The sequence below is a fragment of the Vicia villosa genome, linkage group LG1, assembly GCF_029867415.1.
Source record: "Vicia villosa cultivar HV-30 ecotype Madison, WI linkage group LG1, Vvil1.0, whole genome shotgun sequence".
In the NCBI taxonomy this organism is placed as follows: Eukaryota; Viridiplantae; Streptophyta; class Magnoliopsida; order Fabales; family Fabaceae; genus Vicia; species Vicia villosa.
The window spans coordinates 121,968,568-121,991,180 of NC_081180.1; the positions used below are offsets into that span (position 1 = coordinate 121,968,568).

Genomic DNA, 22,613 nt, shown 5'->3' on the forward strand with positions numbered 1-22,613 from the left:
AATAGCGTAGATTTACTTTCCGCACTTTACATTTCCGCATTTTAATTTCCCGCACATATAAACTGCGTGTATGTCAAAGATAAAATTGAACCGTTAGATCACTAACCTCAAAGATAAAATATCTGAATACAAACACAATCACACTTGCACCTCTTAAGGTAATCCCTTCTCATTCTTTTCAAAATCAAAGTCAAAATTCCACTGTTTCGAGTACAAAATCGAACCTTGCGTTTATATCCGGTGAAAGGATAGATTTTTAAAGGAAATAGGATAAAGACCTTACAACTCAGGGTAGACCTCCTAGTTTGCTTGCTCAAATCAAAACAAACAAAATTCTCATACACTGTTGTTTTTCAAAACAAAACTTTCAAAAAAGACAATACTTTGTATACATCCAAACACGGATTATTACAAAGTTAACGTTCTTTTCAAAACATCTTTCGAAAGATAAACAAGCATTTTGTATACATCCACACACGGATCATTACAAAATTCAATTTACAAAGGTATTTGAAACCACATATGAGCATTCTAAAGCAATTGAAAAGTGATCGAAAAACAAGTGAGCTAAGCAAACTTAAGAGCCCATGGATAACCATGGATACAAAGGGTGCTAACACCTTCCCTTTGTATAACCTACCCCCTTACCCAGAATTTCTTAAAGGTCTTTTTTCTGTTTCTTTTATAAACCTTTCCTTAATTGGATAAAATAAAAGGTCGGTGGCGACTCTGTGAATTTTCAAAATGCGAAAGCATTAAGCGATAAAAAAGAGTCAGTTCACGTATCTCTCCAGAACAGAGGTATGGCCCGGGATAAAAAAACGGAGGTCCACAGCCTCGCCTCATAAGCGATTAATTTGTTAGACGCTGGCCTGAGGATCTAGAGGGGGGGTGAATAGATCTCACAGAGTTTTTCGGAATTATTTCGAACTAAAGCGAAAGCGGTTCTGAATCGACTTGCGTCTATTCCGGACCGTTATTGCAAGGGTCGTATATGTGACAAAACCACAAGATAATTGAGATTACTGATGAAGTGATATGTTATCGAATCAATATGTTTCACAGCTGAAAATCAATTAACTTCTAAATTGACAAACTTTGGTTTGCAATGCAGTAATAATGGAATAAGCAAAAAGACAAACACTTGGTGATAATGTTCAAATTGATGATGATTCAAGATGTGGTGAATTGTGATGTTTATGCAGAACCTTAATTCACAATTTTAATGACAGGTAATATGATGAGAATATGCTGTTTTGCTAGTTGATACTTTTGGTACAAAAGTGTATTTACTATGTAAAGGAGTATACGATCTTTTGAACTTATTTGGATCAACCGCAAAAGTCACTTTTGGTTGTAGAGCCTTGTCTAACTTGGCTTTTAGATCTCTTACTTCTTTTTGCCAAATGTGACATGTCTCCCAACCAAACCATGATGTAGGATCTATTTCAACTTTATCCTTTTGAATGTCTAGCATAGATTGTTTTAAAGCTTCCATATCCTTTTTCGGTTTTCTCAACTTTTGATTCAAGATATGAAAAGATTTTCTTATTTGAGGCCAAAAGTTTGAAAGCTTTAATTGCATCTCTATGTAATTCTTCAAAAGCAAGTTTTAGTTGAGAATGAGATACCTTATCTACGAGTTCAGGTTTAAGATGACTTACAACTTTCTTTTTCTTGTGTTGATGAGCCATAAAACATAGGTTTGCTGATTTTTCTTCATCGCTTGATGAGCTTTCACTAGATGAATCACTTTCCCATGCTATGTAGGCTCTCTTAGATTTGTTATGACCTTTGCTTTGGTTCTTCTCTTTTTCCTTCTTAAGGTATGGACAATCCGGTTTGTAGTGACCGGCTTTCCCATAATTAAAGCAAGGGCCTTTGATTTTTCCTTTGTTGTTGTCATCTTGTTTGAACTTGTTTGATTGCTTTCTATAGTTGATCAAGCCTTTGTCAGAATGTTTTGCTCCATTTTTCTTTAGATATTTGTTGTATCTCCGCACAAACAGTCCCATTTCCTCATCATCGGAGTCTTCGTTATCACTTGTATCACTATCCTCTAGCTCTTGTCTTGAGGTCTTGGAGCTTGAAGCTTTTAGAGCTATTGACTTCTTCTCTACCTCTTTATCCATGTTCTTTTCTTTTTTTGCCCTTTTTTCATGCATGTCAAGGCATTTAAGGTGTTGTTCATGTTCCTCTAGTTTACCAAAGAGAGTGGTAATGTCTAAGGTGTTTAGATCATTTGCTTCCTTTATTGCTGTAACCTTGGGTTGCCATTCCCTGTTCAAGCATCTTAAGATTTTGTTAGTAGCAACTGCATTGGAAACAGGTCTATCAAGAGAATTTAACCGATTTTTCAGGTGAACGAATCTCTTCTGCATGTTTTCGATGGATTCACCATCTTCCATGTGGAAGAGTTCGAACTCTTGAGTTAACATATTGATCCTAGCTAGTTTGACATCATCCGTTCCCTCGTGGGCAACTTGCAATGTGTCCCACATAGCTTTAGCGGATCTACAATGGGAAACGCGATAGTATTCATCAACTCCTAGAGCTGAGATTAGAATGTTTCTCGCTTTCCAATCGTATGCATATCTCTTTTCATCTTCAGCATCCCAAGTATTTTCTAGTTTTGGAACAACTGCACCAGCTGCATTTGTCATGGTGATCTGAAAGAGACCATTGACAATAGCTGTCCAGATGTTCCTATCAATTGCATTGATGTGGACACACATACAATCCTTCCAATAGCCATAGTTTTCACCGTTGAAAACTGGAGCTCTATTGTGAGCCCCTTTAGGTCCGGAAGCCATGTTTCCAATAAGTGTTTCACGTTGCACAGAATAAACTAGAGCTCTTGATGCCACTTGTTAGACGCTGGCCTGAGGATCTAGAGGGGGGTGAATAGATCTCACAGAGTTTTTCGGAATTATTTCGAACTAAAGCGAAAGCGGTTCTGAATCGACTTGCGTCTATTCCAGACCGTTATTGCAAGGGTCGTATATGTGACAAAACCACAAGATAATTGAGATTACTGATGAAGTGATATGTTATCGAATCAATATGTTTCACAGCTGAAAATCAATTAACTTCTAAATTGACAAACTTTGGTTTGCAATGCAGTAATAATGGAATAAGCAAAAAGACAAACACTTGGTGATAATGTTCAAATTGATGATGATTCAAGATGTGGTGAATTGTGATGTTTATGCAGAACCTTAATTCACAATTTTAACACTTGAATCGTTAATCAATTTTGCAATTATGACCAAATATGAACAGAACGTAAATGAAAAGATAAAAGCGACAAGAACACGATATTTGTTCAGGCAGTTCGTCGATCGTCCTCGCTACGACTACGTCTGCCCCCAATTCCAAATTGAAATTGGGAAATCTTCCATTAATGTTGAAAGCAGTTTATACAAAGAAGAAAGCAAAGCGATAAACAATAAACCAAATTTGTCGATCCTTTGAATCTTCTTCCCCCTTAATCTTGAACCAGATCAAGGTGATCCAAGAGCTTCACTTGATCCCTTTTCTGCAGTGTCTTGAATTGCCTTGAACCCTTGTTCTTCAATCTTCACACTCAGATGGATCCTCGATGAAACCTCTTGATAAAAACCCCCAAGAAACACCTATCTTGGAGGACAAAACCCTCGGATTTTATTCACCAAAAACCCCACAAATCTTCACCCACTAGGAATCTTCAATTCCGTTCCATGGACGTTATCGAACTCGATCACTAACCCTCAACGCAAGAATGATTATGTGTAATTGTGTTGGAGATGACGAAGAACGAAGATGAGAAGCCTTTGTGTATCTTTCAGTCGTTGGTGTTGATGAATAATTAACATGGAATGATATATATAGTTGCTGGTATGTTGGAGCAGAGAAAACACATAATTTGGGAAGTTTTCAGCAAATAGGTTGACCTACTTTAGTGCTTAGGTCGACCTAACAGAAGCAGAGTTGAAATTGTCCCAGTTAGGTTGACCTGCTGAAGGTTTAGGTCGACCTAAAGTCAGTTAGGTTGACCTGTTGAAGGTTTAGGTCGACCTAAAGGCAGTTGTTTCCAGTTAGGTCGACCTGTTGAAGGTTTAGGTCGACCTAAAGTCAGTTGAAATGCATTTTTTGTGACTTTTCTTCAGTTTAGGTCGACCTAGGAGTGTGGGTAGGTCGACCTAACAGTGACATGTGTAAATCCCTTCAGTTTAGGTCGACCTAGGAGTGTGGGTAGGTCGACCTAACAGTGACCTTGTCAGTTTTGCTGAGTTTGCTCTGGTTTTGAGTCGACCTAGGGCTTTGCTTGGTCGACCTAACAGATGCAATACCATTTTCTGAGTGATTTGAGCTTCATAATCTTCCATTGTCTTGAGTCATTCATTTATGCTTTTGTATTTGGTTGCTTGTGATGTTTGCCATGAATCAAAAACTCATTTGTGAGTGTATGCTTGTTCTTACATAATTTGCTCGATGCAAAAAGCTGGTGTGGTAACGTTGCCTTAAATGGACATAGCTAAAGCTTACGATACTCTAAATTGAGACCTTCTTCTCAAAGTGCTTCATCAATTTGGTTTCAACTCTACATTCTGTTCCTGGATAAGAAAACATCCTTCATTCGGCTTCTCTTTCCATTTCCATTAGTGGTGCCTTCCATGGGTTCTTCAAGAGTTCCAAGGGTGTTCGGCAAGGCGACCCTCTTTCTCCTCTGCTGTTTTTTCTGGTAGAAGAAGTTTTTAGTAGAAGCATTTCGAGGTTAGTGTCTTCAGGTAACCTTGATTTGATTATTGATTCGGGTAATGTCAGAGTCTCTTCTTTCTCTCTCTACGCAGATGATATTTTATCTTCTGCAAAAGTTCTACCTCCAACATCAAAGCTCTTACTTGCATCTTCAATTCTTATTCTTTTGCTTCTGGTCAAGTTTATCAACCGTGAAAAGTCTTCTATTCATTTTGGGGCAATGTCTTTGGCCATAATTAATGTCTTGTCCGTGATTACTGGTTTCTTCACAGGTTCTTTGCCTTTCAATTACCTAGGGGTGCCTATTTTTAAGGTTCGACTGAAGTCCCTCTATCTTCAAACCATTGCTGACAAATTTCTTACTAAGATCGCTTTTGGAAAGGTGTTCTGCTGTCCCTTATTGGCCGGACCAAGCTGGTCAAATATGTTATACAAGGTAAACTCATCCATTTTATGTCGATTTAGTCCTGGACGATGGATCTCCTTAAGGGCCTGGAATGTGCTTGTTGCAATTTCATTAGGAGCGGTCAAATTATGAGAAAAAAGCTGGTTACAGTGACTCGAAAGAACATTTCCAAGCCGCACTCAGAAGGTGGTTTGGATTTTCGCTCCTTAGTTAGTCTCAATGATGCTTCTAACCTAAAGCTTTGTTGGGATCTTGTTAATTTCGATGAGCCATGGGTTGTTTTGCTTAGGAGTCGAGTTTTTTGAAATCCAAGGTTATAAAGCATCACATTTTCTCCTCTATTTGGACTAACATCAAAACTGAATACTCTACCATCAAAAACAATTCTTCTTGGTTGCTTGGTAATGAAAATTCAATCAATTTATGGTCTGATGTTTGATGCGGCCCCCCTTTGAAACAAGCAATGGAGAACTCCTCTTTTGATGCGAACCTTACTGCCAGTAATTGATTTTAGGCCAAAATTGGAATTTTACCAATATTTCTCCTCCTCTTCTTGATTCTATCAAAGATCGCATTCGCAAGTGTCACATCCCCCATGATCTTCTTCTAAATAAAATTAGGTGGAACACCCCTTCCCCCGATGATCTTTCTATTAAGCAAGCTTATGATTCTAAGCGTGTGAAATATTCTGATATCAGTTGGCGTTACTTTGTTTGGTCTAACTATTTATCGTCTTCGAAACCAGTTATGGTTTGGAGGCTCATTTTGAAGAAGATCCCCACTGATGAGACTCTAAAGAGGCAGGATGTTTCTTTCCCTTATGTTTGCAGCTTATGTTCTCTTGAGGCCGAATCTTCTCATCATCTTTTTTTGATTGCGCTTATGTTTCGAAGATTTGGGATTGGTTTTCTACCTCTATGAACCGTAATTGCAGGATTCGCAATTGGAATGATGTCTGGGACCATTTTCATATTGCCAGGTCAGCCCAATGTGCAATGGTGATTCATGTGGTTATCATTCATATTTTCAATGTGGTTTTGCAGGCTAGAAACAACTTAAGATTCAAGGACAAGGCCATCCCTTTAGTCGTCTCTATTAATTCTATCCTTGCGGCTACTTCGATCTCGGATAATAACATAAAGTTGGCTTCTCATCTCGCCATTTATGATTTCATTGTCTTGAAGAGTTTTAAAGTCTCTATTCGGCCGCCTATTTTGCCAAATATTGTTGAAGTTATTTGGAAACTGCCTTCTTGGAGATGGATTAAATCGAATTGTGATGAAGCATCTTTAAACAATCCGGAAATTTCGGCTTGTGGAGGTAGTTTTGGAGACCATAAAGGTTCTTTTCACGGTGTTTTTTCTTAATTTTTGGGGGTTACAACTCTTTCATTTCCGAACTCTCGGGAGCTATGTCAACCATTGAGTTCGCCTATGAGAAAGGTTGGATTAATTTCTAGTTGGAATCTGATTCAATTCCGGTTGTTCAGGCTTTCAAGCCTCCCTATAAAGTTTCTAGGCATATTCGAGATACATGGGTAAATTGTGTCAATCTAACTACTAGAGTATTTTTTGTGGTTTCTCATATTTTCTGAGAAGGGAATACTTGTGCAGACTTCCTGGCTAAGTTAGGTCTCACTGTTGATGATTTTATCTGTTTTGATTTGTTATCCTTGTGTTTCAGAGCTGATTTTATAAAGTATAGATTAAGATTGACTTTCTTTAAATTTTTGACTCATTAAATGGGTTTTGCCCTAGTCCATCTCTTTTACTTTTGTCCTGCTTCTTTTTACTCTTTGTATATATCATAAAAATTTGTTTAGTGTCTTTAACATAAATCAACTACAAAATAATATTCTTAAATGTGAGATTTACCTCTCCCTTTCTTTGAAATTCAATGAATTAATAAAAAGAATTCTCTCCCTATTTTATATTTATTTTCAGTGATTTAAAAATCGAACCACATTTTTCTTTCGTATAAAGAATTAGAAGGGTCGTTAATTTGGTCTAATTGTTGAATTGGATAAGTTACTGAACTAACTAAAATCGGGCGGAATTGATAAATATTGGCGTACCGTCAATTTTAATGCTTACATTTTTAAGAGATTGAATCATCTCATTTATTTAACTAGATTATCCAATTTTATTTAATTTAATCCAATTTTATTTAATTTAATGATACTATTCAATCAATAACTCAATGATTCAATAACTCAATAACCTCATCACATAAGTGGAAAATTTATTTTGATGGGATGAATGTCCAACAAGAAAGAAATGTTTAAAGAAGAATAAAACACTATTTTTCACGTTTGGAATGAACCAAATAAAAAGACAATGGAAAATTTTAGTGGGATCCATACAAAATAATTTCCGCTCAATATCTGACGGAAAGCAAGCTTATGGCCACTGTTTTAAATAAAAAAGACAAAAAAATCTCATGAAGTGTTATTACCTTTTTATTTTATTTTAAAATAACAAAAATAGCAGTCTTATTAGAGTATTATACCACTTACCATTTATTGATAAATTTGATTAATAAATTCAATAAAATTAGTTAATGGTTTATAATTTAGTTAAGTTTTCAAATATTGTTTTTTGTTTGAAATTTATTTTTAATTTATATTTGAGAAAAAAAATAAAAAATTATTAATACCATTAAATTATTTATTTTACTCTCTTGATTAGTATTAAGAGGATATTTATGATATTTTATAATTAATCTTTTTTCATTTCTTGGATTTTTTTTATCAAATATAATAAAGGAAGAATACTTTTTAGGAGTGTTTTTTTATATTTAGTTTTTGATCTAATTAAATAATAATATTCAATATTATATATATATATATATATATATATATATATATATATATAATATTTTAATATTATTTTATTTTAAAATAAATTTAAAGTTTAAAATTTATTTATATTAAAGATATGGTACTCAACAAAAACTCTTAAGCATAAAAAAAATATTAAAGTTCAGCATGTGTTTGTTTTTGTGGTGAAAAAAAATTTGATTTTGAGTGAATTAATTATGTAAATATTTTTAGATTAAAGTAATTTATCTTTAAAATTATTTTTACAAATATGAGTTGAACAATAAATTTTATTATAAAAATCACGTTTGATTAAAAATTCCAAATCCTAACTTAAAGTATAATAAATTTTTGAAAGCATAATCAATTCGGTTGGAAATCAATGAAACACGTCAAACAAACAAGCTCTTAGTTTACAGCATGAAATTACAATTTATAATTTGCTTTGCAGAGATATACGTGGACCCCGTTTATTAGTATGATGAATCGAATATGTAGCGAGACGACCTACAAGTACGGCCTACATTACTAATCACCTTAACCTTGTCAAATCCTTCTCACTGTTTTGGTCTCACCCCTTTCCAGTACGTCTCATCGATATATCACACGCTCACAAACCATTTCTCTCTCTACATTTCCTCTTCTTCCTGTGAGTGTGTGTGTTCATTTTCCCCAGGTTTTCTTGGAAAAGAACTTCGTTTTCCACCATTTTTCTCGCTAATCCATTCTGTTTTTTATTCTCTCACCGCACGACTCAGCGTTTTTACTACCAGTCTACTCCACCACACCTCCAAATAGAACCTATCATGTAAATATAATTGAATATGAATATGAACTACTAACTTTGAAGAATTTCCAGTCCACAAATTAATAAAGAACCTCTCAGTACTTATTACTCGAGAGATATGGAAGATATTTACAATATCAACAAGATGAATCTCCCTTTTGTATCCTCTCCACAGAACGTTAACGTTAACGTTTCTTCTTATACTCCTGCAACCACTACTTCAGAATTGCATCTAGGACTCGTCCGCGCTGTTACCAATAATAACTACCACCATCAACCGGATCTAATCGGGTCGGATATATCGGATCGGATCATCAAAAACCAGATCGCAACTCATCCTCTTTATCCAAATCTACTATCTGCTTTCATAGAATGCCAAAAGGTTTGTTACTTACAACTTATTCATTCTATCTCCTTCAATTCATCATTATTCATATTACACGCTGCGTTTGATTTGAAGGTTGGAGCACCGACTGAACTTGCATCTCTTCTCGAAGAAATAGGCCGTGAAAGCCACCACACCAATGTTCTCCGTCAGATAGGAGATGATCCTGACCTTGATCAATTCATGGTAATAAATAATAATTAATTTTCTATAATTTTTTTTAAATCCCAATTTTTATTATTATTATTATTAATTTTTTTTGGATAGGAATCATACTGTGAAGTTCTTCATAGATACAAAGAGGAGTTATCGAAACATTTAAACGAAGCGAGTTTGTTTCTGTGTGATATCGAATCACAACTAAGCCAACTTTGCAAGGGGACATTAACAATCTCATCTGATAATAACAACAACCGTTCAGGTAAAGAGAAACTTTAATGGATTTCGTAATATCTGGATATTTAAAGTTATCTAATATTTTGTTTTTTAGTTCAAATAGTTGTGAACATGAATGGCCCTCTACTTTGAAAGTTTGAATGGCCCTCTTCTTTTTTGTTTTTGATAACATGAATGAATGGCCCTCTAATAATTCTGTTCATTGATGGATGGAGACGATTTTTGTTTTTAATACTACTAGCTCTTTAACTGCTGGGGCAGGAGTATATTAAAAAATTAGATTCTACATATATAAAAAATATTTAATGTCACCAATTTTGATGGAGAACGTGTACTACATTTCTTATATATACCCAAAACACTAATAATTGACATTTTATTAGGTTATATATATAAATAAAGATGACAGTACTGTATTACTGTAAAATTGTGTCTGAATTAGTTTTTGATTTCCATCAATTTTCAAAATCAAATACTCCCTTCATCTCATTAGCAATCTTCTATTTAAACTATAAGGATTCTAAAAATAATATTAGATAGATTAATTTTTGAGGTTAAAAGTAGTGCACTGACAGTATAAAATAATTTTACACTGTCAACCAATCACGATTATGTTAAGTGTTAAGCCACACTGGTATTTTTAAAATTATTTTACACGTGTATATTCTTTTTTCTCTTAATTTTAATAATAACGTTGATATCTTTATTCAAATATTCTTATTAATTATAGTAAATAGAAATAGTTAAATATTGTAAAAGTTAATAAATAAATGTATTAAAACATTTTTTTTATCCATAGTAAGAAATGTAATTCAATTAAAATAGTTTGGCGGTTCTTATTTTCAACATTCAGTTTTAATAAGAGGTGGGGAGCCTCTGTAGGTTATACATAGTTTTATTTGAGACTTTGGAGGGAAAGTGAGAAAAGAGATTTAAGAAAAAGAAAAGATTTTGTTGAAAAGAATAGATAGAGAACATTTTGAAGACTCTACTTTTATGCATAATGCATAAACACTCTATTGAGAAAATTAAAAAAATTGTATTTGAGAAGAGATTATGAAATTTCAGGAGGGCTTAAATAAATTGTTGGAATATAATATTTTTTGTTATAATATTTTGAAAATTAATGAACATTAATTTATCATTTTATACCAAATTATTATTTTTTAAGCTGTTAAAATTTTTAAATAATTTTTTCAAGTTTTCTTTATCATTCCTCTCATCCTCTTCCCGTCTAATTTGCAAAAAGAGACTTTGTACACCACAACAAATGAATAGAAAAAACTGTCTGCAAATCTTAACTTAATTGATAAAAATGTCGATATTATTAGGTTGGACGCTAACATCAAAATTTGAACTCTAATTTTCACAATTGTGTGTAAATTTTTAATAATTATTACCATTTCATCTACAAGGAAAAATAACATAAACCAAAAAAAATGAAAACTGAAGTTTTCTAATGGATATTGGATCAGTTTTGATTCCAAGCTAAAAATTGATTCAATGCAAATCGAACAACAACATTATACTATTGATACATGTTTTTCTAGAATTCAAGACATGTTCTCTAATTTGACTTCACTCAATAAAAGTTAAAAGTTAAAGGAGCTCTGGACACCATATTAAAACCTATTGAAAATAAGGATGTGTTTGGAAAATAATTTCTGAAAAGAGCAATTTCAGATTTTTATAGGTTCTGCTAAGAAATATATAGGTGTACCAAATTTCTATATGGATAATTCATAAATAAATCATGTAATACATCAAGAATTTCTATCTGCCCTGTATCTTTTAGCCAAATGTTATAATTACACCTATATGGAAGTTTTAGTTGAGTTGCATGCATGGAGACATTAATACTTTGTCATATACCTGAAATTCCAAGGTGAAATTTTTATATGTTGTTTCTTTATTGAGTAGTACTACATTCTATGAAAGTGACAGTAAGCAACATTTTGCTTCACGTACGTGAAAGCTAAAGCATGATGTTGGAATGAATCCTCACACTATAAATATGAAAATGTTAGAGTGGGGGACCATTTTAATATCTTCACATAAAAATTGAAGATATAGAAACTATAGGGCTGAGTCATTATCTACATAATAATTGGTCTATGGTGTGTCCTATATATACTTCCAATTATGATTATTATACCACTTCATCATGTTTCAATACTTCCCTCCTTAAATTTTTCATTTTGTTCTGAATACTAGTCTAATGGTAAAGGCTTTTAAGTTCCTGAGACGGTATTCCTCTCAAGGTCTCAGGTTCAAATTTTATTAGGTGTTAACAATTTGTGTGTTGGGTGAAGTCCATACAGAATTTTGCACTGACTTTAAACGACTTGAAAATATTTGATTTTTTGTGTTATGGAAATAAGTTGAATGCTTAGTATTTTTTTTGACAGATGAAGCTGCAGGGACATCAGAGGATGAAATGAGCTGTGCAAAGGTTGAAGCAGTTGAAGGTATTCATGAACATTGTGGCACATCATGTCCAGGTGACAAAGAGCTTAAACAAATGCTGCTTCGTAAATATGGAGGTTATCTTAGTAACTTGAGAAAGGAGTTTCTTAAGAAAAGGAAAAAGGGTAAACTACCAAAGGATGCAAGAATGGCATTGCTGGATTGGTGGAACATTCACTATAGATGGCCTTACCCCACGGTAATTCAAAATTTTCACGGGCCATTATATCCGTTATTTGATAACACTTTATACTAAATAGCGACTATCAGAACACTTGGCTTGTTTTCCAAGTCACATGATAACAACAACTTAAACGATTGTGTCAAACTTCAAAATTTCTGATAGTTTATAACTTATGAGTTTTTCAGGAGGAGGAGAAAATGCAGCTATCTGAAATGACAGGACTTGATATAAAACAGATAAATAACTGGTTCATCAATCAGAGGAAAAGACACTGGAAACCATCTGAAGATATGAGATTTGCGATTATTGAGGGTGTAACTAGCACCGGCGGAGAAGGACCTCTATAATTTTAATTTGCTGGGAGAATGGAATCGTCCAAGATGTTGATTTTTGGAACCGGCGCCTACATTGCTGAGTAGGTCCGTTCGGCCTGTATACATACACTTGTGTTCACAATATGGTAGTTAAATTATTAGCAGTTATCTATTTCATGGATCCATGTTACAGAATCTCATTATTTTATGATAATATGTTGATGACAATTTGTATAGATATGTATTATTGATGTTGATTTGAAGACAAACCAGCAAATGCAATGCAGTGAAGCATAACATTCCTTGATTCTGGAACCATATATATACCGTCTTCTTGAACATCATAGGTGATGATGTATGCGAAGAAGGTTTTTGTCTTTGTAGTTGTGGGAATTATACAAGATAAGTTTTTATATAGAGAAGACTTCTCTAAATTTTTATTCATGACTTTATATATAGAACTAAATTATAGTTTAAAAATATATCTTGAACTTTATAATAAGGAACAAATGAAAAAATCTTACAAATACTCAAACAAAATTTTAAATATAAAATCTAATATTTTTTTTAATGTTGTCTTATATTAAATATGAACTCCTTTTTAATTAAATATCTTTTGTGTATTAAATTTGAACTTCAAGTCGGAAATTCAACTTGTTTTTATTTTGATTGTAATCATAACCATTTTTTTTTTAAATGTGAGTACATCTATTTGACTTGAATTTTTCGGTCATAAACTATTTCTTTTGGGCCCGCTTCAACTTCTTTGTATTTGCAGGTTTTATGAAATAAACATTACATTTTCTAGTTTGTTTAAGACACAATAAGGATTGCTACCACACCCTCGTGAAAATTCAAAAATATTTATAGATTTTAGAGATTTATTTTCAAATACACACCGAATACATCAAATACATGTTGTGAACCACATCTTTATTTTGTAAAAAAAAATAGTCAGAGAATATACTTCCGAAATTCGAAAATACATTTTCGTAGAATTTGTTTTTATTACCAACCCATGTACTGTTTATTTTCCACGCCTCTGAAAGTAGACAATTTGTTAGTTTGAGAAATTTGTTGAGGGTTTGAGTAAGGGGAAGAGAAATAGTTATGAAGGTGTTGGTTTGGATGAGATGGGGGAATATGCAAAAAGGTTTTTGAGAGTGAGATCGAGAAGCCCCCTGCAGATGGGCTTGGGAGGGTGGATTATGCCCTTGCAAACGGTGGAGCCGCAGTTGTAAGGCACTCAGAGCCCTATGATATATGAATATAAATTTTTTATTGTGGCTCAAATTAAAAACTAAGATTCAAGCAAAGAGATGAAATAACTGGTGTGTAGTTGGATATTATAACGTTGTAAGGGATGTATCAGAAAGAAGAGGAAGTATAAAAAATCTAAGAATGAGGGGGATAAAAGAATTTGAAGAGTTCATCACAGAAGGAAATTTAATAGACTTACCACTTCATGGAAGAAAATTCACTTAATCTAGGCTGGAAGGATCATCGATGAACACATTAGATAAATTCCTAATTTCAGAGGCTTGGTCCAGAGAGTGACTAGCAAGTAGACAATGGTGCATCGACAAAAGGTTTATCAGACCATTGTCCAATCACATTGAGATATTCAAAGCAAGAGTAGGTCCCTAGACCTTTTTTCATGTTAACATGTCGGAAGGAAATATAAAGGTATCATAAGTTTGTTATAGAAGAGTGAATTGATTGTCGGTGGAAGATTGAGAAATGTTCGTCCTTTAATATAAGTTCAAGCAAATAAAAGAAAGTTTAAAGGAGTGACACAAGAATCATTCTCAAAATCTCGGAGAAAAAATCAAGGCAACTAAAGAAGAATCAAACAGACTTGAAGTCAAAGGATAAACTTTGGGCCTGTCTAATGAAGAGGTTAACACCATGAGGGAGAATTCAGCATATCTATATAAGCTATCAAAATTAAATTGCAGCATACGGTGGCAAAAATAAAAAACCTGATGGTTAAAGAAAGGAGATATAAATTTCAAATATTTATATGGTTGCATAAATAAGAGAAGAATGGAAAATGAAATGTTGTCTCTTGTTCTAAACGAACATAAGTTAAAAGAAGAGGAGGATAACTCAATCACTTTCAACAACAATTCTCGGCTAGAAGAACACGACCCATTGAAGCAAACCTAAATTTTAAGAGAATGACTGAGGTGGAGATGGAGGAATTATTCAAAGAATTCCCAAAAGAAGAAATAATTAGAGTTGTGTGGGATTGCGATAGCTCAAAAATCCATAGTCCTAACGGTGTGAACTTTGTGTTTTTGAAGGATTTTTGGATTGATATCAAAGTTGATTTCATCAGAGTTTTGTCGGAGTTCCATAGACAAGGGCGGATGGTTAGAGGTGTTAGAACAAGATTTGTTCTGATCAATATTCTTAGTTTTGATGATAACAAGGATATGAATTTTGTGTAAGATAATGTGGTACTCTAATACATTGCAATTTCCCTTTCAGGAAATATATATAAAGAGTATGCACAAATCAACGCTCAGAAGCTTTGACTCAGAAGGTTCAGCATGCAACATCAGAACATGGTCTGGCAAGACATCAGAAGATGGTCAAAGCAGAATCAGAACATGGGTCTATGGAAGCATCAGAAGAACTTGAGCTCAGAAGCAGAAGCACTGAAGTTCTTATGGTATCACGCTCAGAAGCACTTCAAGGTCAGAAGACAAGAAGATGCTATGCACCAAGCTGTTTGACTCTGATGATATTCAAACGTTGTATACACAAACATCAGATCAGAAGCAAGTACAAGTGGCAGGCTACGCTGACTGACAAAAGGAACGTTGGAAGCTATTAAAGGCAACGTCAGTAGACACAGCGTGAACAAGGCTCGAGGTAGTTGACAAAAGAGTGAAACATTAAATGCAATGCTGTACGGAATACGCAAAGCATTAAATGCTCCCAACAGTCATCTTCTCAAGTGCCTATAAATATGAAGTTCTGATGAGAAGCAAGGTTACCGATTCTGACGAATTCTGTGAATACAAACTTGCTGAAACGCTGTTCAAATCAAAGCTCAGAAACTTCATCTTCATCAAAGCTCACTACATTGCTGTTGTAATATATTAGTGAGATTAAGCTTAAACATTAAGAGAAATATCACTGTTGTGATTATAGCTTTTCAGAAGCATTGTAATACTCTTAGAATTGATTACATTAATTTGTAAGTAACTAGAGTGATCAAGTGTTGATCAGGATACTCTAGGAAGTCTTAGCTTGTGTCTAAGCAGTTGTAATTAGAGTGATCACGTGGTGGTCAGGATACTCTAAGAAAGTCTTAGCTTGTGTCTAAGCATTTGTTCCTGGAGTGATCAGGTTGTGATCAGGATACTCTAGAAGACTTAGTCGTGGGCTAAGTGGAAAACCATTGTAATCTGTTGCGATTAGTGGATTAAATCCTCAGGTGAGGTAAATCACTCTGTGGGGGTGGACTGGAGTAGTTTAGTTAACAACGAACCAGGATAAAAATAACTGTGCAAATTGTTTTTATCGTTCAAGTTTTTAGACTACACTTATTCAAACCCCCCCTTTCTAAGTGTTTTTCTATCCTTCAATTGGCATCAGAGCGCCGGTTCTAAGGTGCAAGCACTTAACCGTGTTTAGAAAAGATTCAGGAAGAGAAAAACGCTTCAGTAAAAGATGGCTGGTGAAATTCCAACAGACCCACCTGCATCTACATCTGGCTCTGCTGAGCAATACAATGGTAACAATGGTTATACTAGACCACCAGTATTTGATGGTGAAAACTTTGAATACTGGAAAGATAAACTGGAAAGTTACTTTCTTGGTCTAGATGGTGAACTATGGGATCTTCTGATGGATGGTTACAAACATCCAGTGAAAGCTAGTGGCGTAAGGCTTACAAGGCAAGAAATGGATGATGATCAGAAGAAGCTTTTCAAGAATCATCATAAATGTAGGACTGTTTTGCTGAATGCTATCTCTCATGCTGAGTATGAGAAGATATCTAACAGGGAAACTGCCTATGATATATATGAGTCATTGAAAATGACCCATGAGGGAAATGCTCAAGTCAAGGAGACTAAAGCTCTTGCTCTAATCCAGAAATATGAAGCCTTCAAGATGGAGGATGATGAAAACATTGAGAAGATGTTCTCAAGATTTCAAACGCTAACTGCTGGATTAAGAGTTCTGGATAAAGGCTACACCAAGGCTGATCATGTAAAGAAGATTATCAGTGGCTTACCCAGAAGATGGGGTCCAATGGTGACTGCATTCAAGATTGCCAAGAATCTGAATGAAGTTTCGTTGGAAGAGCTTATCAGTGCCTTGAGAAGCCATGAAATAGAGCTGGATGCAAACGAGCCTCAGAAGAAAGGTAAGTCTATTGCGTTAAAATCAAATGTTAAAAAATGTACTAACGCTTTTCAGGCTAGAGAAGAAGATCCTGAAGAATCAGAATCTGAAGAAGAAGATGAACTGTCCATGATCTCCAGAAGGGTAAACTAACTCTGGAAGAGCAAGCAAAGGAAGTTCAGAGGCTTCAGAAGTTCAAAGAGATTTGAACGAGGAGAATCTTCTGGTGACAGAAGATCTGACAAGAAGAAGGTTGTCTGCTATGAGTGCAATGAGCCTGGACATTACAAGAACGAGTGTCCAAAACTTCAGAAGGAGAATCCCAAGAAGAAGTTTCATAAGAAGAAAGGTCTTATGGCAACATGGGATGATTCTGAATCAGAATCAAAATCAGACTCTGAAGGAGAGCAAGCCAACTTCACGCTGATGGCTACATAAGATGATGGATCAGAATCTACATCAGAATCAGATTCTGAAGAGGTATTTTCTGAACTATCTAGAGAAGAATTAGTTTCCAGTTTAACAGAACTTCTGGAACTCAAGGCTCATCTTAGTATCAAATACAAAAAGCTGAAGAAGCAGTTTGAATTTGAAACTAAGAAGCTGGAATTGGAAAATTCTGAACTGAAGGAAAAAGTTTTAAATCTATCCAAAGATAGTGGATCTCCTTCTGAAACAGAAAAATCCATTCCTAGCATAAATCATATTCTGAAAGAATATGACTCGAGCTTCAGAAAGTTCTTATCTAGAAGTATTGGTAGAAGTCATCTTGCTTCTATGATATATGGTGTTTCTGGAAACAGAAGGTTTGGTTTTGGCTATGAGGGTGATACCTCACATAAATTTGAACCTATTAATGATCTGAAGATCACATACAAGCCATTGTATGATCAGTTCAAATATGGCCATGCACATGATATTAGACTCACTTCACATGCACAGAGTTTTAACACTGTTCACACCAAGAAGCATGTGACACATCCTAAGAAATATCATGCTGACAAACCTAAAGAATATCATGTTGTTCCTCCTGTTAAATATTTTGCTAAACCCAAGTTCAATCAGAACTTGAGGATAACTAACAAGAAAGGACCCAAGAAATTGTGGGTACCTAAGGAGAAGATAATTTATGTTGCAGATATCCTTGGCGGCAAAGAGGACAAAAAGCAAAATGTCATGGTACCTGGACTCTGGGTGCTCGCGACACATGACGGGAAGAAGGTATACATTCCAAGACCTGGTGCTTAAACCAGGTGGAGAAGTCAAGTTTGGAGGAGATCAGAAGGGCAAAATCATTGGCTCTGGAACCATAAGTCTTGAAGCAGTAGAACCAAGAAGCAAAGCTGCAGAAGCTGGCAGTCTCAGAAGCAATGGATCAGAAGATCAAGTTGCTGCATCTTTAGAGAATCTCAGGATTTCTGAAGAGCCAATAGTCAGAAGATCACCTAGACTTGCTTCAGCTCATTCAGAAGATATGATCCTTGGGAAGAAAGACGATCCCATCAGAACAAGGGCATTCCTTAAGAACAATGCAGACTGTCAATTAGGTCTTGTTTCTTTGATCGAGCCAACTTCTGTTGATCAAGCTCTAGAAGATCCAGACTGGATAATTGCCATGCAAGAAGAACTCAATCAGTTTACAAGGAATGATGTATGGGACTTGGTTCCTAGACCAAAAGGATTTAACATCATCGGCACTAAGTGGGTGTTCAGAAACAAGCTAAGCGAGAAGGGAGAAGTGGTAAGAAACAAAGCCAGACTGGTTGCTCAAGGTTATAGTCAGCAAGAAGGGATTGACTACACATAAACCTTTGCACCAGTGGCCGGGTTGGAATCTATTCGTCTATTAATTTCTTTTGCCACTCAACATAACATCACTCTTTATCAGATGGATGTCAATAGGGCCTTCTTAAATGGTTATATAGATGAAGAAGTTTATGTCCATCAACCTCCTGGTTTTGAAGACTCCAAGTCTCCAAATCATGTTTTTAAATTAAAGAAATCATTATACGGATTGAAGCAAGCTCCTAGAGCTTGGTATGAACGTTTAAGTTCTTTCCTTCTGAAAAATGGTTTCACTAGAGGAAAAGTGGACACTACTCTCTTTTGTAAAACCTTTAAGAAGGATATTTTAATCTGTCAAATATATGTTGATGATATCATTTTTGGAACATCTAATGCTACACTTGGAAAGGAGTTTGCTGAGTCTATGCAGGCTGAATTTGAAATGAGCATGATGGGAGAACTCAAGTATTTCCTTGGGATTCAAATCAACCAAACTTCTGATGGAACCTATGTTCATCAAAAGAAGTATGTGAAAGAACTTCTGAAGAAGTTTAATCTTTCTGAAAGCAAAGAAGCCAAAACTCCTATGCATCCAACATGTGTCCTAGGTAAGGATGAGGTAAGTAAGAAGGTAGATCAGAAGTTGTACAGAGGTATGATTGGATCTCTTCTATACCTAACTGCTTCTAGACCTGACATTCTCTTCAGTGTTTGTTTGTGTGCTAGATTCCAATCAGATCCAAGAGAATCTCATTTAACTGCGGTTAAGAGAATTCTGAGGTATCTGAAAGGTACTACTAATGTTGGTTTAGTTTACAGAAGATCCAAAGATTACAACTTAGTAGGATTCTGTGATGCTGACTATGCTGGAGATAGAATAGAAAGAAAGAGCACTTCTGGAAGTTGTCAATTTCTTGGAAGTCATCTGATCTCATGGTACAGCAAGAAGCAAGCTACAATTGCCCTCTCAACAACAGAAGCAGAATATGTTGCTGCTGCTGGTTGTAGCACACAAATGCTCTGGATGAGAAGTCAGCTAGAAGATTATCAAATATATGAGAGTAACATTCCTATCTTCTGTGATAATACTTCTGCTATATGTTTATTAAAGAATCCTATCTTACATTCAAAAGCTAAACATATTGAGATTAAACATCATTTCATGAAGGACTATGTTCAGAAGGGTGTTATATCTTTAAACTTTGTGGATACAGACCATCAATGGGCTGATATCTTTACAAAACCCCTTGCTGAAGATAGGTTTAAGTTCATTCTGAAGAATATCAGTATGGATTTATGTCCAGAATGAGAAGATGAGAAGATCTTATGTATGGTTAAATTCTGAAATGTGATTGGATTTGTCTTTTATAAGAAGTTCTGATTTTAATCAATTAGAAGTAGTGATTCTGTTATTACTAACGTTTCATTGTCTAAGTTGATTCAGAATCTCTTTAAAAGTAAAACAGCTGTAACTGGCTATCCAGATGGTAAACACGTGTTCACTATTTCTGGACAAGCATGCGTGCAGTTGAGGGGACGCCTACTTAGGTAACTGTGCTAATCACTTCTTTTGTCATTATTATCTCTCCTCATGTCACGTAACATTAAATGCTATCCATCATTTCCTTTTATTTCTTTTTCTTTTAATACTCTTCAAACGTTTCTTTTCCCTCTTATATTTCTCTCTCTTGCATTCAGTTTCTTTTTCGCTCTCTCTCTCTTTGCATTCATATCATAAACCCTAGCAGTTTTCACTATCTGCAACTTCATCATGAATCCTTCGTCAAGTTCTGCAAATTAAGAAACTGATCGTAAACAAAAGAGAAAGGCAACTGATGAACCAGAAAACAAACCAAAAAGAGTAAGGATCACCTATGACCCTTTCAAGGTGAATCCCTTTGAAGCTATGATGTCCGGAAACTATTCTAGACGTGTGTTTAAACCCCTTGATGGTATCCCTCAATCACCTTCCTTTTCACAAACATCCACCACCTCTTCCTCATCATTCATCTCTCTGGAACCACCATCTTCACCATCTGATATCCTTTCTCCTTCAACCCATTCCACAGATATCTCCTCATCTCTCTCACACCCTTTTCCCACCAGAACACCTAACCCCTACAGCTATGTGTTCCCTGACTCCAGATTCACTGTCAACCCTCCAACACCTACCACTCATTCTTTTCTAGAGCTTTTACACTCAGATGTAAATAGCTGGTTGGAGATTCTGGGTGCTGCTCACCTTAATCATCTGGATGAGTATGCTACCTGCAACCTCTGGGAAACCTTTCGCTAGGATTTTCTGGTTAGGGCTACAGATGTCCAGAGAATGATCATGACTGAAGCACCTGGGGCTCGTGGTCTTCTCTTGGAAGTTGGTGAAAGCAGCTATCACCATCTCATCAGGAACAGAAGAGTTCTTGAAGAGAGGATACCTGCAGATGAGATGGTAGAAGAAAATCCCTGCAGAGACATCGTGGTATGGAGACCAAGGTATCTTGTGCTGACTGGAGATTTTCAATGGTTGTTTAATTGGTTCAGAATGAACCCTTCTGAAAGTGCTCCTCACATGGTCTTTCCAGAAGTGGTTTATCCTGCTGAAGTTGCTGGTCCTACTCCTCCAACAAACCTAGCAGCTATTCTTCAGGCGTTGGAAGTTGGAGCTTCTGAGTTGCCTGAACCAGAATATGCTGAGACTGCTCCTGAGTCAGACTCAGATGTTGAGATGGAAGGTACAGAAGCTGAAGACCTTCCAGAAGATCGCCCTGCTGAGATTGCTGTCCCTGTTGGCAGAAGTTCTGGCGCTTCCTCTTCTGGTGAACCCTCAGCTCTGATGGAGACCTTGGAAGCTCTGCATCAGAATCAAGCTATGCTGGCTTCTCGTTTGGATGCGCAAGAAGCAGCCAATGCTGAGTTTCGCTCCTTCATGGCAAGGTAAACTGCAAGCACTGACGGGGTTCATGACATTCTGGCGCAGATTTTGTCTAAGCTAGGGTCTTAGTCTTTGGTCTTTGTAGTTTTCTTTCCTTGTTGCATCTGCTTATTCTGCATACATCTTTTGTAATTTTGTTTGCTTAATCAATGAAAAGTTTCATTCTGCTTCTTTCCTTTGTCGTTTTCTACATCTGAATCTTTTATATTCTTTTTTGATGTTATGACAAAAAGGGGGAGAAAATATATGATAAATGATCTGATTAATATTATCAGTTACCGGGTAAAAAGGCCCCACATTACTAACAGAACTTGCAAAGTTCTATGCTTTAAGTTGTGTTGTTGCAGGAATTAAAGATTCTCTTTAAAGATCAACATAAGAAGCAACAAGATGAATTCAAGCTCTTGGATTCTTGAAGCAAGCTGAGTGCTATGAAGCTTCAGAATCAGAAGCAAGAAGGAAGAATGTTCAGATATTCTGATGATAGAATATGATCTGAAACATTATGTCTATTTAATCTGATACATTTTATATGGCTCTGATACATATTATGAGTTCCGAAACATATTCTATGTTCTGACTCATTCATGCTGACTTTTGTCGTTTAGCGTTGTTCTGTAACATTTCAGGATGTAGAGATGCTCTGATGATGCTCTGGTACATTCAACAATGTTCTGATACAATCTAGCATGAAGTGATGTAACAAGAAATTCAAGCTCTGAAGCTGTCCTAATGGAAGCAGGAATCAGAAGCTGTGGATGTTCTGAAGATCTAAAGAAATTCAAGTTCTGAAGCTGTCCGATGGAAGCAAGAATCAGAAGCTGTGAATATTCTGAGGATCTAAAGAAATTTAATGTTCTGAAGCTGTCCTATGGAAGCAAGAATCAGAAGTCATGAATGTTCTGAAGATCAAGCATATGTGAACGTCTCTACTGAAATACTCAGGGAAGTCTTTTATTTATAAAATTCTTCTAGTATTAATTTCAGGGGGAGATTATTCATCTCAGGGGGAGATTGCTAATCTCAGGGGGAGACATA

The 22,613-nt window shown here is 35.4% G+C and overlaps 1 protein-coding gene across 1 annotated transcript; it reads left to right on the plus strand.

The window, feature by feature from the left end:
* The first annotated feature begins 8,494 nt into the window (after positions 1 to 8,494).
* On the plus strand, positions 8,495 to 12,803 carry LOC131644044 (homeobox protein knotted-1-like 1). Its single transcript, XM_058914432.1, has 5 exons — positions 8,495 to 9,133; positions 9,212 to 9,322; positions 9,404 to 9,557; positions 11,941 to 12,197; positions 12,368 to 12,803. The coding sequence occupies exons 1-5, from the start codon at positions 8,870 to 8,872 to the stop codon at positions 12,527 to 12,529; spliced, it is 948 nt and encodes a 315-aa protein (XP_058770415.1). The 5' UTR covers positions 8,495 to 8,869; the 3' UTR covers positions 12,530 to 12,803.
* The last annotated feature ends 9,810 nt before the right edge of the window (positions 12,804 to 22,613 follow it).